Raw genomic sequence first — 14,517 nt, 5'->3', positions numbered from 1 at the left:
GGGGGGGACTTGCCCTCCAAGTCAAGTGGGGCGGGCCCCCACCCCTAGGGTTTCCAACCCTAGGCGCAGGGGAGGCCCAAGGGGGGCGCACCAGCCCACCAGGGGCTGGTTCCCTTCCCCACTTCAGCCCATGGGGCCCTCCGGGATAGGTGGCCCCACCCGGTGGACCCCCAGGACCCTTCCGGTGGTCCCGGTACAATACCGGTGACCCCCGAAACCTTCCCGGTGGCCGAAACTGGACTTCCTATACATAATTCTTCACCTCCGGACCATTCCGGAACTCCTCGTGACGTCCGGGATCTCATCCGGGACTCTGAACAACTTTCGGGTTACTGCATACTAGTATCTCTACAACCCTAGCGTCACCGAACCTTAAGTGTGTAGACCCTACGGGTTCGGGAGACATGCAGACATGACCGAGACGACTCTCCGGTCAATAACCAACAGCGGGATCTGGATACCCATGTTGGCTCCCACATGTTCCATGATGATCTCATCGGATGAACCACGATGTCGAGGATTCAATCAATCCCGTATACAATTCCCTTTGTCAATCGGTACGTTACTTGCCCGAGATTCGATCGTTGGTATCCCAATACCTTGTTCAATCTCATTACCGGCAAGTCACTTTACTCGTACCGTAATGCATGATCCCGTGACCAAACACTTGGTCACATTGAGCTCATTATGATGATGCATTACCGAGTGGGCCCAGAGATACCTCTCCGTCATACGGAGTGACAAATCCCAGTCTCGATTCGTGCCAACCCAACAGACACTTTCGGAGATACCCGTAGTGCACCTTTATAGCCACCCAGTTACGTTGTGACGTTTGGCACACCCAAAGCACTCCTATGGTATCCGGGAGTTGCACAATCTCATGGTCTAAGGAAATGATACTTGACATTTGAAAAAGCTCTAGCAAACGAACTACACGATCTTGTGCTATGCTTAGGATTGGGTCTTGTCCATCACATCATTCTCCTAATGATGTGATCCCGTTATCAATGACATCCAATGTCCATAGTCAGGAAACCATGACTATCTGTTGATCAACGAGCTAGTCAACTAGAGGCTCACTAGGGACATGTTGTGGTCTATGTATTCACACATGTATTACGATTTCCGGATGACACAATTATAGCATGAACAATAGACAATTATCATGAACAAGGAAATATAATAATAACCATTTTATTATTGCCTCTAGGGCATATTTCCAACAACTACTTCCTTACAACTTCCCGTGAGTCATACTGTCTTGTACTACAAATTTTGTTTTTGCTTACTAGCTAGCTAGATGTTAATAATTACGTGTATAGGGTTTAGGGTAGTTGATTAGTGTTATGCACATGCCTGCTTAATTAAGACATGCAAACATGTGCGCATGCAGTTACCACTGGTTCTTGTTAGTCATTAAAGTTGAAGAAGGAACAGTTGAAGTACTGGACTCACTACTTAAAAAAGAAAGTGACTTCACCATCTTGAAGGGGATAGTCGGCAGGTAATTTCAATCATTATTAACTATATCTCGGCCTTTTAAGTTCGTCATTTCCTGATATCAACTATTTAATAACCCCTTTATTCATTTTCTTTGTCGGCGGGCAGAGCTTGGGCAAAGTTCATCAAGGTGACTCCAGGCAAATGGCGACAAAAGCTGTTTTGGTTTCGACCCAAGGTAAGTAATTAAGTAGTACTAGCTAGCTACCATCTCTTTAATTCTTGTTTCAATATCATTAATTAATTATCATGCTTGATTAATTATTATCTGATTAAATTCAATTCTCGTAAAGGCCCTGAAGCAGGCGCCGGGAGCTGATCTGTGTGCATACTACGTTTGCGAGAACATTCGCATGATGGCGTCCTAAAGGAGCAAATCTGATAGACAGCAATGGGTACGTTTGCAAGAACACTATTCATAATTTTTACATGATTATCGATATCTAGTCACACAACTAATACACATGCATATTGATCTCCTTCTTATCAGTTCAAAGACGTGCGGGAGCAGCTCCTACCAACGGAGCGCATACTAGCAATTCAAGAGGAAATAGCGGGATTTTTGCTCGACCAGGTCATAGATCCCAAACCATTACCCGCTACCGCCCCCATGAACCACTCCCAATTGTCACCGTGCTCCGAAGGCACCAAGGCAACATGTAGAATAAATTGTATATATACCTAATTGTATATATGTATACATGTGTATGTGTGAATAATGGTGGTTGTGAGACATTCGATGATATATATATATATATATATATATATATATATATATATATATATATATATATATAAAATCGGTTCTACGAGAAATTCTATTTATATATATGCATAACGTGTACAATATGTAGTATCGTAAAATACTAGCAAACGAAAAAGAATTAAATGGAAAACACAAAATTAAAGGAAAAAGAAATCATGAAACCAAAACCCCCCAAACATTTTAGTACCGGTTGGTGTTACCAACCGGTACTAAAGCGCTCCCCGCCCCCGGCGCTGGCTCGTGCCACGTGGTGACCCTTTAGCGGCAGTACGTGCAGAACCGGTACTAAAGGGGTGAGTGCCGGTTACAGAACCGGCACTAAAGGCCCTTACGAATCGGTGCTATTGCCCGGTTCTGCACTAGTGTCGGTGAAGGTTGAGGGAAGGAAGACGTTTCCCTAGTTGCCTTGGATGTTCTGGAAGTGCAACTGACAAAGAGTTTAGTTGTAGCCTTTTGAAGTACTACCTCCGCCCGTGTTTAAGAGGCCCCTAGACAAAATCTCTAGGACAAGGTAACATCAGTTATGAAAAATATTTAATTATACGTGTCCTGATTACCTTAGACTACCCATAGTGGGAGTAACATAGATGGTAACATCACATGTATTTAGACAAAATAGATGATGTGACAAGTAATTAATGAAGATAGAGAGTGGTGTGGTAACATGGTTAGTTACTAGTAGTACGAGTAACATCACACATACCAAGACAAGATGAGTCTACAACTTAATAAATGAAGTGTTGCATGACACCACACATATGTTACTCCCCTTTGTGGAAGTGGTAACATAGACTAGTAACATATGCATGTTACTACTCCCTCCGTCTAGGTGAATAAATCATCTTAGGTTGTGCACCGTGACCAAGGAAGAGTAGAAAACGAGAGAACTTAATGTTTATTTACTAATTAATAGCATTGCATGCAATGAACTAACCACTGCATTTTATGTTTGATAGTCTCAAGTCATTTAAAGCATGCACGCCCCACATCTCTTATTGGTTGGTATGTTAAGAAACAAAAGACAAGGTGGGAGTTAATGCATCGCGCCTAAGTGTTTTGGGGTTATTTGGTTTTTGTAAGGTGACTTATACACCTAGACGGAGGGAGTACTCTAAGTTACTCCCCACTGTGGCTAGTCTTTACAATGGGTAGTAACATAGAGTATTAACATGACCATGTTACTACTCTATGTTACTACCTCTATAGTGGGGAATAACATATGTGTGGTAACATGCAATATTTTATTTATTAGGCTATAGACTCATCTTGCCTTGATATGTGTGATGTTACTCATACTAGTAGTAACTAGCTATGTTACCACATGCCTCTCTTTCTTCATTTATTGCTTATTACATCATCTATTTTATCTAGATATGTGTGATGTTACTACCTATGTTACTCCCATTGTGGATAGTCTTATAGTCCAATGATGTTAAAAAAAGTCTTTATAGTCCATTGGGAAAGAAAGAGAGGCCCCACTAAATCGGGCATGCACTGGCGACAACTCTAATTACGCGCATGTACAGCAGGTCAACTTCCCTCCGCTCTCATGCGGCCTCGTCCGTTACGCCTTGCATGCAGCCCCACCTCGCGCAAATCAAAGCTGACTAAAAAGCTGCGCGTAAATTACGGCGGGCCTTAAAATTACGGACGGAGGCAGTAAGAATCGATCCCATAGAGAGCAAATGAAATGATCTTTTTCTCGTATAGTGGTTTATTTAAATGTGCTTGCAAGTTAATTGTGATCCGAATCAAAAGGGTTGCGAATGTGAAAATATTGCAAGGGTGTTGTTACTAGAATTTAGAGTGTGCAAAAAATAAGTAAAAAAACAAGAGAGTAACCTAAACAATGAGGCTAAGGTGTTCTCATTGTTACATGTAAACAATGAGGCTAAGGTGTCGATTCACCTCATATGTTTCTGGGGCGGTTGGGCTCACATCGTGGACACTGTTTTTACATTACCGCGCGGCTTAATATGTATATTTGCATCTTCAAGTGATGTAAAACGAGATGTAAACTTTTTTCTACATCTACATCATGTTTTTTTTAGTACAAGTAATGAAAAAAGTAGGTTGGAGTGGTAAAAATAAGAAGTATAGGTTGGGGATGAACGTGCCTCCGATTTGGGTCGAATTGGGCTCCTCCCGCAGAACCGACCGCTTGGACACAGGCTCGAACGAGAGCCTTTCCTCCCCCGCGGCGGCGGCGGCGCAGGTATCTTCAAGGTCACCGCGGCTGCCGCCCCTTTCCATCCCCTTCAGCCGTCTTTCCTCTCCCGCGCGAGTCCCTGCATCTCGCCTCATTCCAACCATCTTGCTGGCCGACGCAGCCCCTCCATCCCGCCCTTCTTCTCCTCTGCCATCTTCTTCCTTCCCCTTCCCTGGATCCCCTTCTTTCTCTTCTTGTCCTTGCCCAGCCAGCCCCCTTCCAAGCCCTCCTCTTCCCCTGTTCCCATTCTCCCCCTGCTCTCCATTGTCCCATTAGTTTACTAACCACAGATTCATGTTTTGCAGGTCTCGCTGATAAGGGGAACACGGTGGCGTACTCCTGAGAATACGTTTGCGTCCTCCGGTAGCGGGAAGAGGCAGGCACCACCGGGATCCCCTTCCCCTACCTCCCTTACCGCCGCCTCTTTTTTTCTTGGTGGGGAGGAAAAGAAAGGAAAGCCGAGGAGGAGCCTCGAGGAACTTCTCGGCTCGGCTTCTTCTCCAATCCAATTCATTGCCTTTCCAGTGATTCCCACGGCCCGCAGCTAGCTCCACCGTCGCACTACCGGCAAAAGGGAGATCAGACTGTGAGATGGCTTCCCCGGAGCCATCGGCGGGCGGCGATGCGGCCAGCCAGAGTGCTGCGGTGCAGCCGCTCCAGCTGCCAACGCCGGAGGAGATCAAGGGGCAGGAGATGATGAACAACTGCGCCGTCCGGAGCGTCCTCAGTGGTGTCATGGGTAACGTCGCTCACGATCCCCAACTCAAATCTCTTGATGATACTACGTATATGGCTAATGCTATTCGGTTACTGAGCAATTGTACTACTGGGGCGCATTATACAACCCTGTAATTGGATCATGCTAAAATGCCGAGTTAATATGTCTGCATGATCTTGTTCAAATGCCATGCGATCAGAGTTTCTGGATGGTGTGACATGGATGTGGTTGTTCATTCTTTAGATGGTTAGTTCTTCACCTGAAGAGTTGCAAATAAGACGATGCCAGCTCTGCAAGAGATGAACTTAATTTTGTTTTGAGCGAGTGCACGCAAGAACTTAAATATGTTCATATGCTGATTCGATTGTGCTCACTTGTACACCTGTCTACTGTTAATTAGTTACTCTAGCTGCTCAAATTCTTTGGTGGCGTTAAAAAAACACTTCTTTCCTCCCGTATGGATGATCCTTCATGTGATAATACATACTGGAGACGCCTTTGTTTCAATTTTTTTTTTTTTTTGGTTTCAAGTGAACTTGCCTGGGAGAGTTCGGGCCTAAGTTTATGTAGTGGTTCGTCCAGTAAAGTTGGGGTCACGAAATCAAACTAATTAAATTCCAGTACTTGCACATAGTATTAGCTTTCAAAGACTTTAAGATTGAGAGTTTCTCTATATGTCAGATGGTCAAGTATTCGGAAAGTGGTTGGATAAAGTCTCAACTAGTCTGAAAAGGGTTTTGGTAGAGCATTAGAAAGGTTGCTGCTTAACAATGCACAATCGTTTTCCGTTGTAGCTACAACATTGTGCCATAGGCATACAGCGTGATGTGCGGAAAATAGCAAGGTCGGCATTTATTGAAGGTTGTCTGACAGTTGTTCTAATTTTTTGAGCAATAGTCTGAATATTTTTTATACAGCAGTAGAAAGGTTGCTGTTTGGCGGTGCGCCCCTCTCTGCCCCCCCACCCCACCACCTCCACTATCAATTATTCCTTTTAGCACCGGGTATGTGCCTTCCTCTGTTTGCATGCTTGATTGCACAATTTTCGCTGCGTGAATAAAATCGATCAGAGCTGTTGTGGTTCCTCCAGTTGTCTCCTAGAAAAAGTTTGCTCTGATCCATTCATTCCATGTTCTGCTGTTTCTGCTTCAAATGAAGAAACTGAACATTGGATCTAATGCTATAACACTGTGTATGTGTGTGCTTGTACGCGCGTCCACATGTGAGTACTAGTAACATTTCACTTGTGCAGTATATGTAGCTTTCCAACAGCTTGTTGATACTGTCATTGAATATAGAACATGGCGAAGGCCTGCGATGTCAAAGTATCTGTTGTCTGATTTTGCCCTGTTTAATGATTTGTTTGTTAACGGCCTAGAGGATAGAATCAGTGATGTCGATACTGTGCACTCTATTGTATGTATTACCAAAGTATCAGTATTTCATGTAGTTTGACATTTGGTATCCTCAAGACAACAGCCAACAGTCAGTGTCTGGATACTCTGTCCTATACTAACTTAGAAGTCATGTTGAGTTGTTGCCTAATGACTTGTGCTTCTATTATTGTCAATCATTTTGCGTCATGCTAAACAGCTTAGAGTATCAGCTATGGGCTTATCCCAAATGGGGCCCACTTACAAGTGCATAATGTTCCATAAAATGGACTTATGGAGTATGCACATCTGTTATTAACTGCATTGCTTTCATTCAATAGGAGGTGGTCTTGGTGTACTTATGGGACTATTTTTTGGAGCTTTGGAAAATCCAATAATGTCAGAGGAGATGACAGCAAGGCAACAAATAGTCTACCAGGCAAAACAGATGGGTAGGAAAAGTATGAGCCATGCTAAGACCTTTGCAGTAATGGGCTTGATTTTTTCTGCAGCTGAATGTGTCGTAGAGAAGGTAGGTGCAGTGTGACATTTTTTTTCCTTACATTTATGAGCATTTCTGTAGTACTTATTTGGACACTTTGAATGGTCATGTCCTGGCAGGCTCGGGCAAAGCATGACATTACCAATTCGGCAGTAGCTGGCTGTGTCACAGGAGGGGCTTTAGCTGCAAAAGGTATGTTTTTTTTGTACAATAACTGTGGATGAGAACCAACATAACTTTTACAATGGATCAACTTATGCTCCCATGAGAACTTCCCTATCTGCAATCGTTAGAGATGTTTTAGGCTTGCTTGAGGTGAATGGGCCGACATATTTTTTTGAATGTAAGAAAGGGAGTAACCTCACTCAAACTAGTTTGGTTCTACTAGGGCAAGTTGAAGGGCAGTCGTACTCATCAGGTAGTCGGTGTCTCTGTTATGATATTTCAGATAGTTTAACCAATGCTATATTTCTGACTGTATTTGGGAGTTTAGAGATACCCATCATGTAGTCGGTGTGCCAGGTCAGCAGTCTGTTATGGTGTTTTGACCACTTACCTTGTCTACCCCTTGATTCTTTACTGCTTAGCCAAAGTTGTGATTGCTTATTTTGAAACATTTTTTTGCTAGCTGATAAAGCAGTAAATTATAATAATGAGGACAAGAGAAGCATGGATAACAATTAGCAAAGCACTCTAGCACCACTAGCAAGTTGTTATACTGTTATTGGTTATGCAGCTCAGTTTGATATTTCATCCCTAATGGAACTGGTATTTTTGTTGCAGGTGGCCCTCAAGCTACATGTATCGGGTGCGTGGGTTTTGGTGCCTTCTCTGTGGCGATTGAGAAGTTCATGGAACGGCATACTTGAATCGGTGATGGAAGCGTTGCATCCGATAAACCAAGTGATGCGTCTTTGTACCAAATCATTAGCAGGATTCAGCATTGGCCAAAGAGGTTTTGGTTATTTTTGCAATATTCAGTCGTTGGCATGTACCCAGAGATGGGGTAACCTAAATTTCAAGTCTTGCGGCTATCCATCCATAGCACTGAGTAGCTAAATTAGTCTGTAGCCAGTTTGATGGCATGTACCCAGCGATGGGGTATATACGCATTTTCGCTGATGCAATCTCGCGCCATGTATCTGTGTCTGATGTCTGAATGGTTTCAGAGAAGTCTATTTTACTTTTTATACTTGTGCGTGGGCGTGGCAATGACTTGAAATCTGCTCTGGTCTTGTACCCTGATAGGCTGACAAAGTAATAATAGCATTATTAAGTTCTCTCTAGTATTCAATGCGATTTTTTTTCTGCGAATAAGTAGTCAATGCAATTATACAATGTATTTTTGTTGTTCTGTGGGGTATCAATTTTATTTTCTGGCAACGACTCTAAATTTAAGCATGTCAATGGTAAATATCAGAACACACTCCAGGGTAAAGTATATATTATTCAACAGTTCGTTAGACCCTAGAACGAGACCCAACGAGACAAATTGAATCTATCGGTACATTCCAGCGAGTATGATCATCATGCTGGTCTGGTAATCTTTGTACTCCCTCCATTTAGAAATACTTGTCAGAGAAATATATCCATTTCTCCGTCAAGTAGTTCCGGACGGAGTCTGTTAGCATTTCAAGTCATGTTTGCTATAATAAGGATTAATCATCCACCATACGTGCTTGCGCTGACTTCATTACTCATGCTAAAGATCCTTCATCTTAGCAACCACGGTTTAGCCCAGCGTATGAGAATTTGTCTAGGTAGCCGCTAATCCATGTGAAACCATTTTGTCTGGCCACTCTAACCAAGCCTGCACTTTGAACTAAACAGCAAGTCCAAAAGATATACTATATATCAACAAATAATCTAACCATGGCCATTTAAATAAATTTGGCCCAACATACCTAGCAGCCAAATTATACGTTCAACGCATGGCTAGCCTACTATTTGTCGAATTTTCAATAGTTCTGCGTCAGGCAAGCCTAATGTAGTACTCCCTTCATTTCTAAATATAAGTCTTTTTAGACATTTTAAATAGACCACAACATACGGATAGATGTATGTAGACATATTTTAGATTGTACATTCACTCGTTTTGCTTCGTATATAGTCACTTGTTGAAATCTCTGGAAAGAATTATATTTGGAAACGGAGGGAGTAGTAGGAAGTAAAAAGGAAAGTAGGGCCGGTGTTAGGTGTTTAAGAAAAACCGATTTATTTTCACAAGTGGGTACTACTATATCGTATCTGATGCAAGGTTTTGGTTACCGAATGAGGCAATTTTACCGAGGGGGACTGGTAAATGTGGTTACCACGGTTATCGAGAAATACCGAGAATATTTTGAGCGAATTTTGTAGTTGAATTTTGAATTCAAATAAGTGAATGAACGAATATTCGAACCAGAGACCTATCAAAATAGGAACTAGGTTGCTACCAACACGCCAGAACCAACTCTCATGGCATTAATTAGATCCTACGTACTTTACTGTAAATCGAGTGTTCTCGGTATGTCGATTTACCGAGGGGCGTGAAAATACGCGGTAATCATGAAAAATCTTGAAATTTCGACCGGTAACCAAAACAGTGATCTGATGTGGCCTGACGAGTGACGAGGGAACCAATAATTCTGTATGCTGATTTGACCGATGCCGACGCCAACAAACAGCAGCACCTGTCGTGTGCCCGTTCGCCTACCGCGTTGCTGGGTGCGGTGAGAGCTGGCCCCTACCCTACGCGCACCGCGGAGCCGGTTGATCACTTGATCTGTAGTCCTGTACCAAACCACCACTACCACTGCTCTCCGGCTCCTCCGCCTTCTGCTCTGTTCTGCTCGGCAGCCGAATCTCCGCCCGCCCGTGGTCAGGTGAGAAACCTCGTCCCTCCCCCAGCCATCGTTCCTCCAGTTTGCTCGCTCCATTTCCGTTTTTTGGTGGCGGGGCAACCTCGAGCGCCTCCGGATTGGGATGATCTGGGCACCCCGGATCCCCAGGTTAAGATAAACACCACTGCTTCGGATTGATGTAGCAAGGCAGCGATTTAGCGTTCTTAGGGGGTATGATCCGGTATCTTAATTGCGTGAGATGAGCTTAGACAAAAAACAATTCTCATGCGTGCTTTGAATAATTTAGTCGAGCCATGAGCCCATGATCCAAGTAGTAGCAGTGGAAGTTTGGGCAAAGGGTATGGAAACACTGGTTTTCTGGTAAACTTGAGTTTGCCAAGTGTGAAAATCATAGCATCTCAACTACAGAATGCAAAAAAAGGATGCTCGCCGGGAGATGTCGGCTTGTATGGTTTCAGTCATTTTATCAGTCAGATATGGCTTCCAGTTCCATCGATTCTCTAATTAACGATGACGCCTTGTTGATTGTTGAACAGAAATTCTTGGTGCCTTGCCCCTTCGCCAGAGGATGCCATTCATTAAGGTTTGCCCTTTCGTCTTGACAGTATGTTTTTCAAGCAGTATATGCTTCCTGATGCATAAGAGTAATTTGTGAGGCATTACTGAGAAACACAAGTGTATTTCTGACCACTGCACTATAATGCCGATTTATTATGAAGCAGAGCCTCCTCCAAATGATAGAATAGATATCCATCGTATAAGGACTATCAGGACATATTTATGCACATAATCATCATGTCAAAACTAAGTTATGCTCTGGCTAGTTATCAAAGTTTGTAACTGTAATTTTCTGTAAAGAAGGAATGCGCATATAAAAACTGTTGTTCAGAAAATGGTACGGTGTTGCCAAGACAAGTCTGCTTATTTTCATGTAATTTTCAGTATGGTGGTTTGGATGAGCATAGGATATGTAGTAAGATGATGGTTGTATGTATGGTCAGATATAGGCAAGTATTTAGGCATAATATCCTTACTCCTAGGACGATTTTCAATTTGTGGCGGTGGCCCATTCATCTTCGAGCCACGCCAACTGTTGACCTTGCCCAAACCATTTAAATGAGAGCGGGTATGGACGAATTTGGCTCAGCCAAATGATAGTGCAGTGTCCTTCTTAAACATTGTTGCATTGCATGGGTATTGTGCTATTGGCTTTAGAAAGTTGGAAATCAGGACTGGGTCATGATTATTAATGAGCCGTGATCTCTTGACCACATGCTTTCTTTGTTGTGTTCATTCATTCTTCTGCATGTTATCCTAACCTATGTTTTTTAGGTGCACAAACGTGGGGTTATAAGCCGCTCCATTGACATCGGTAGGTTCTCTGGATACGGAGAATTGAATCAAGCTTTGGCCCACATGTTTGGTATCGAAGGGCAACTCGAAGAACGACAGACTAAAGGTTGGACGTGTCTCTACCAGGATGATGAGGGTGACTTCCTACTTCTCGGTGATGGCCCATGGGAGTAAGTCCACCGTCAACTTTCTGCCTATGGCAATATGAACTTCTCAAGATTCCCGATCTCAAATATTCCCCGAGAAACTGGAAGCTGTTAAAATGTCAGTAGTTGATACGACTGAAACACGAATTAATGTGTGCATATTTCCTTGAAAAAATGAGAAGTTTAGAACACCGCCCTCTTTTCTTTTACTGTTCATACGATGAAAGATTTTATTATTTTTTCGGTAAAGATTCTATTGGTTGGGTACCCTGACATTTTTGACATGGATGCTGCAGGGAGTTTGTGATCAGCATCAAGTCCATTCTGATCATGTCACCTCAAGAGGTTGACCAGAAGTGTCTGCAGAAGCTGGGTGGTGGTTTAGCATCAAGGCTGTAGCCTACAAAATCAATGCAGTGAAGAATATAGTGTATATGTGTGAGCTTATTGTTGTGAGGGCTAAAATTCTCCTAAGACTAGCTTGATCACGCGTGCTGCGACATTTGCCGTGAGGGTTATAATTCTCCTAAAACTAGCTTGACCATGGGTGCTGCGACACGCCATTTAAATGCTACGTACATTGGCTCTGGGCTCTACTCTTTTTCTATATGTATTTTCTCCCAACAATAATGTGTTAAACTCTCTGAGAAGAAAGATAAGATGATATTATCTTCTAAGATTTATAGCTTGATATTCACAATGCATTACACACGACAACTCATTCACAATTGTCGGTATTTGGAAAATAATCCGAGCTTGCTGATTTGGTTTGCTTCCAAATCATGATCATAGCAGGTATATGTTCGTGTATGTTTCGAATTACAGCACGAATATGGTCTACTCTAGTTAGTGTTATTTTGATGCGATGGATCCTTGGCAAACCCATGCAGGGCTGAGGTCCAAGATTTAAAGCCGTGCTTGTCTAGGAGAGGTGACCCATGCTAGCGCCTCGGGACGGGCGATCATTATTTGGTGAAACGACAAGGCAAAGACGGTGAGCACATTGTTGTTAGCAAGGGCGACGGTCATCTTCCTGTGGAGCGCGTTAAGATCATCTTTAGGGGAGTTAGACGAATCATGAAGTCATGTGTATTCATGTAATGTAAGCACGCCTAGTCAGCACCGTGTCCGTGAGCCGTGGTTCCATCCATATCCTAGCGGGAGCGATGTTTTGGCGCGAGGCCAATGTGATAGGGTGTGAGGCCGATGGCGATGGTGTGAGATCATTTTTGTACAAAATTGGTGAATGTTGACTTCGATCACACCACAGTCAGTGAAATGCCCATATGAGATGGGTAACATGATGCCGCTAAGGCGGGATGAGTCATGGAGTTTGTGTAAGTACCCCCTCCGTTCAAAAACAAATGTCTTTAATTTAGTACAGTATTTGTGTATAAGTGCTTGATTGTTTCTGAGAGACACTATTGAAGTTGAAGCACATCACGGTTGAGGGGCTATCCGGTCTCTGAGTGTGTCACCATGGGTGAAGAACATGCACTAAGACAAAAAATCGGGTGGTTATTGTCGCGGTCATGACATCCCTAGCAGCACACTAGGCGAGGCGGTATATAGTTCATGGTCCATGGGATTTGAGCAGAGGAATTTCGAATCCTAGGGTTTTAGGAGGAAGGGCAGCTTAATCTTTGATGCCCCATGATGAAGAAGACCGCAGCTTAAGTAGATAGTTGTTGGCTACAGGGCCTCGGCCCACTAGGCTCCCCCCTTCCCTTTGTCAGTGTCATTGGGTTCACACGCCATGACTGAAGGAAATATGCCCTATAGGCAATAATAAAGTTGTTATTTTATATTTCCTTATTCATGATAAAGGTTTATTATTTATGCTAGAATTGTATTGATCGGAAACCTAAATACATGTGTGAATACATAGACAAATACTGTGTCCCTAGTGAATCTCTATTTGACTAGCTCGTTGATCAAAGATGGTTAAGGTTTCCTAACCATGGACATGAGTTGTCATTTGATAACGGGATCACATCATTAGGAGAATGATGTGATGGACAAGACCCATCCGTTAGCTTAGCATATTGATCGTTCAGTTTTATTGCTATTGCTTTCTTCATGTCAAATACATATTTTTCGACTATGAGATTATGCAACTCCCGGATACCGGAGGAATGCCTTGTGTGCTATCAAACGTCACAACGTAACTGGGTGATTATAAAGATGCTCTACAAGTATCTCCGAAGGTGTTTGTTGGATTGGCATAGATCGACATTAGGATTTGTCACTCCGAGTATCGGAGAGGTATCTCTGGGCCCTCTCGGTAATGCACATCATAAGAAGCCTTGCAAGCAAAGTGACTAATGAGTTAGTTGCAGGATGATGTATTACGGAACGAGTAAAGAGACTTGCCGGTAACGAGATTGAACTAGGTATGTAGATACCGACGATCGAATCTCGGGCAAGTAACATACCGATAGACAAAGGGAATAACGTATGTTGTCATAATGATTCGACCAATAATGATCTTCGTAGAATATGTAGGAGCCAATATGAGCATCCAGGTTCCGCTATTGGTTATTGATCGGAGAGGTGTCTTGGTCATGTCTATATAGTTCTCGAATCCGTAGGGTCCGCACGCTTAACGTTCGATGACGATTTAGTATTATATGAGTTATGTGATTTGGTGACCGAATGTTGTTCGGAGTCCTGGATGAGATCACGGACATGACGAGGAGTCTCGAAATGGTCAAGAGGTAAAGATTGATATATAGGATGATAGTATTCGGACACCGAAAGTGTTCTGAAGTGTATCGGGTATTTATCGAAGTACCGGGGGGGGGGGGTTATCGGGGGTTATGGGCCATAAGAGGGGTGTACACGAGCCCACAAGGGGTGGCGCCCCCCCTATGGAAGGAGGCCGAGTGGGAGAAGGGAAAGAGGGGGTTCGCCCCCCCCCCCCCCTTTCCTTCTCTCCTTCCCCTTCCTTTTCCCCCTCCGGCAATTATGGAAGGGGGGAGGCCGAATTGGGGAAGACCCCAAGTAGGATTCGGCCTACTTGGGGCCCCCCCTGGCTGCCTCTCCTCCCCTCCCCTCCCACTATATATATGTGGGGGGGCGCCTAGAACACACAACATCAATTGTTA

At 43.5% G+C, this 14,517-nt stretch overlaps 2 protein-coding genes across 5 annotated transcripts; both read left to right on the top strand.

Annotated features, from left to right (window-relative positions):
- Nucleotides 1–4,368: 4,368 nt before the first annotated feature.
- Nucleotides 4,369–8,354, top strand: LOC109734176 (mitochondrial import inner membrane translocase subunit TIM22-4). 4 transcript variants are annotated; one of them, XM_020293387.4, is made up of 6 exons: nt 4,369–4,481; nt 4,781–5,214; nt 6,111–6,197; nt 6,908–7,098; nt 7,188–7,260; nt 7,852–8,354. In XM_020293387.4, exons 2-6 carry the CDS (start codon nt 5,067–5,069, stop codon nt 7,935–7,937), a joined length of 585 nt encoding a protein of 194 aa, XP_020148976.1. In that variant the 5' UTR covers nt 4,369–4,481; nt 4,781–5,066; the 3' UTR covers nt 7,938–8,354. The 4 variants fall into 4 exon arrangements, with proteins under 4 accessions (XP_020148976.1, XP_073357179.1, XP_020148977.1 ...); XM_020293386.4 differs by having other exon boundaries at nt 4,395–4,492; XM_073501078.1 differs by lacking the exon at nt 6,111–6,197.
- A 1,379-nt stretch (nt 8,355–9,733) lies between these two features.
- Nucleotides 9,734–12,093, top strand: LOC109734165 (auxin response factor 5). The gene is made up of 4 exons (XM_020293381.4): nt 9,734–9,932; nt 10,448–10,494; nt 11,244–11,434; nt 11,707–12,093. The coding sequence occupies exons 2-4, from the start codon at nt 10,480–10,482 to the stop codon at nt 11,807–11,809; spliced, it is 309 nt and encodes a 102-aa protein (XP_020148970.1). The 5' UTR covers nt 9,734–9,932; nt 10,448–10,479; the 3' UTR covers nt 11,810–12,093.
- The last annotated feature ends 2,424 nt before the right edge of the window (nt 12,094–14,517 follow it).

Source organism: Aegilops tauschii, chromosome 6 (genome assembly GCF_002575655.3).
Source record: "Aegilops tauschii subsp. strangulata cultivar AL8/78 chromosome 6, Aet v6.0, whole genome shotgun sequence".
NCBI lineage: Eukaryota > Viridiplantae > Streptophyta > Magnoliopsida > Poales > Poaceae > Aegilops > Aegilops tauschii.
The sequence above is the reverse complement of the archived record's forward strand: the minus strand, read 5'-3'. Positions and strand labels throughout refer to the sequence as shown.

Bases quoted from the DNA above. Each gene is read 5' to 3' on its own strand.
- LOC109734176 (XM_020293387.4), top strand. From the start codon at position 5,067: ATGGCTTCCCCGGAGCCATCGGCGGGCGGCGATGCGGCCAGCCAGAGT. The intron at 7,099-7,187 runs GTAGGTGCAGTG...ATGTCCTGGCAG, and splicing joins CTGAATGTGTCGTAGAGAAG to GCTCGGGCAAAGCATGACAT. The intron at 7,261-7,851 runs GTATGTTTTTTT...TTTTTGTTGCAG, and splicing joins AGGGGCTTTAGCTGCAAAAG to GTGGCCCTCAAGCTACATGT.
- LOC109734165 (XM_020293381.4), top strand. The intron at 11,435-11,706 runs GTAAGTCCACCG...TGGATGCTGCAG, and splicing joins CTCGGTGATGGCCCATGGGA to GGAGTTTGTGATCAGCATCA.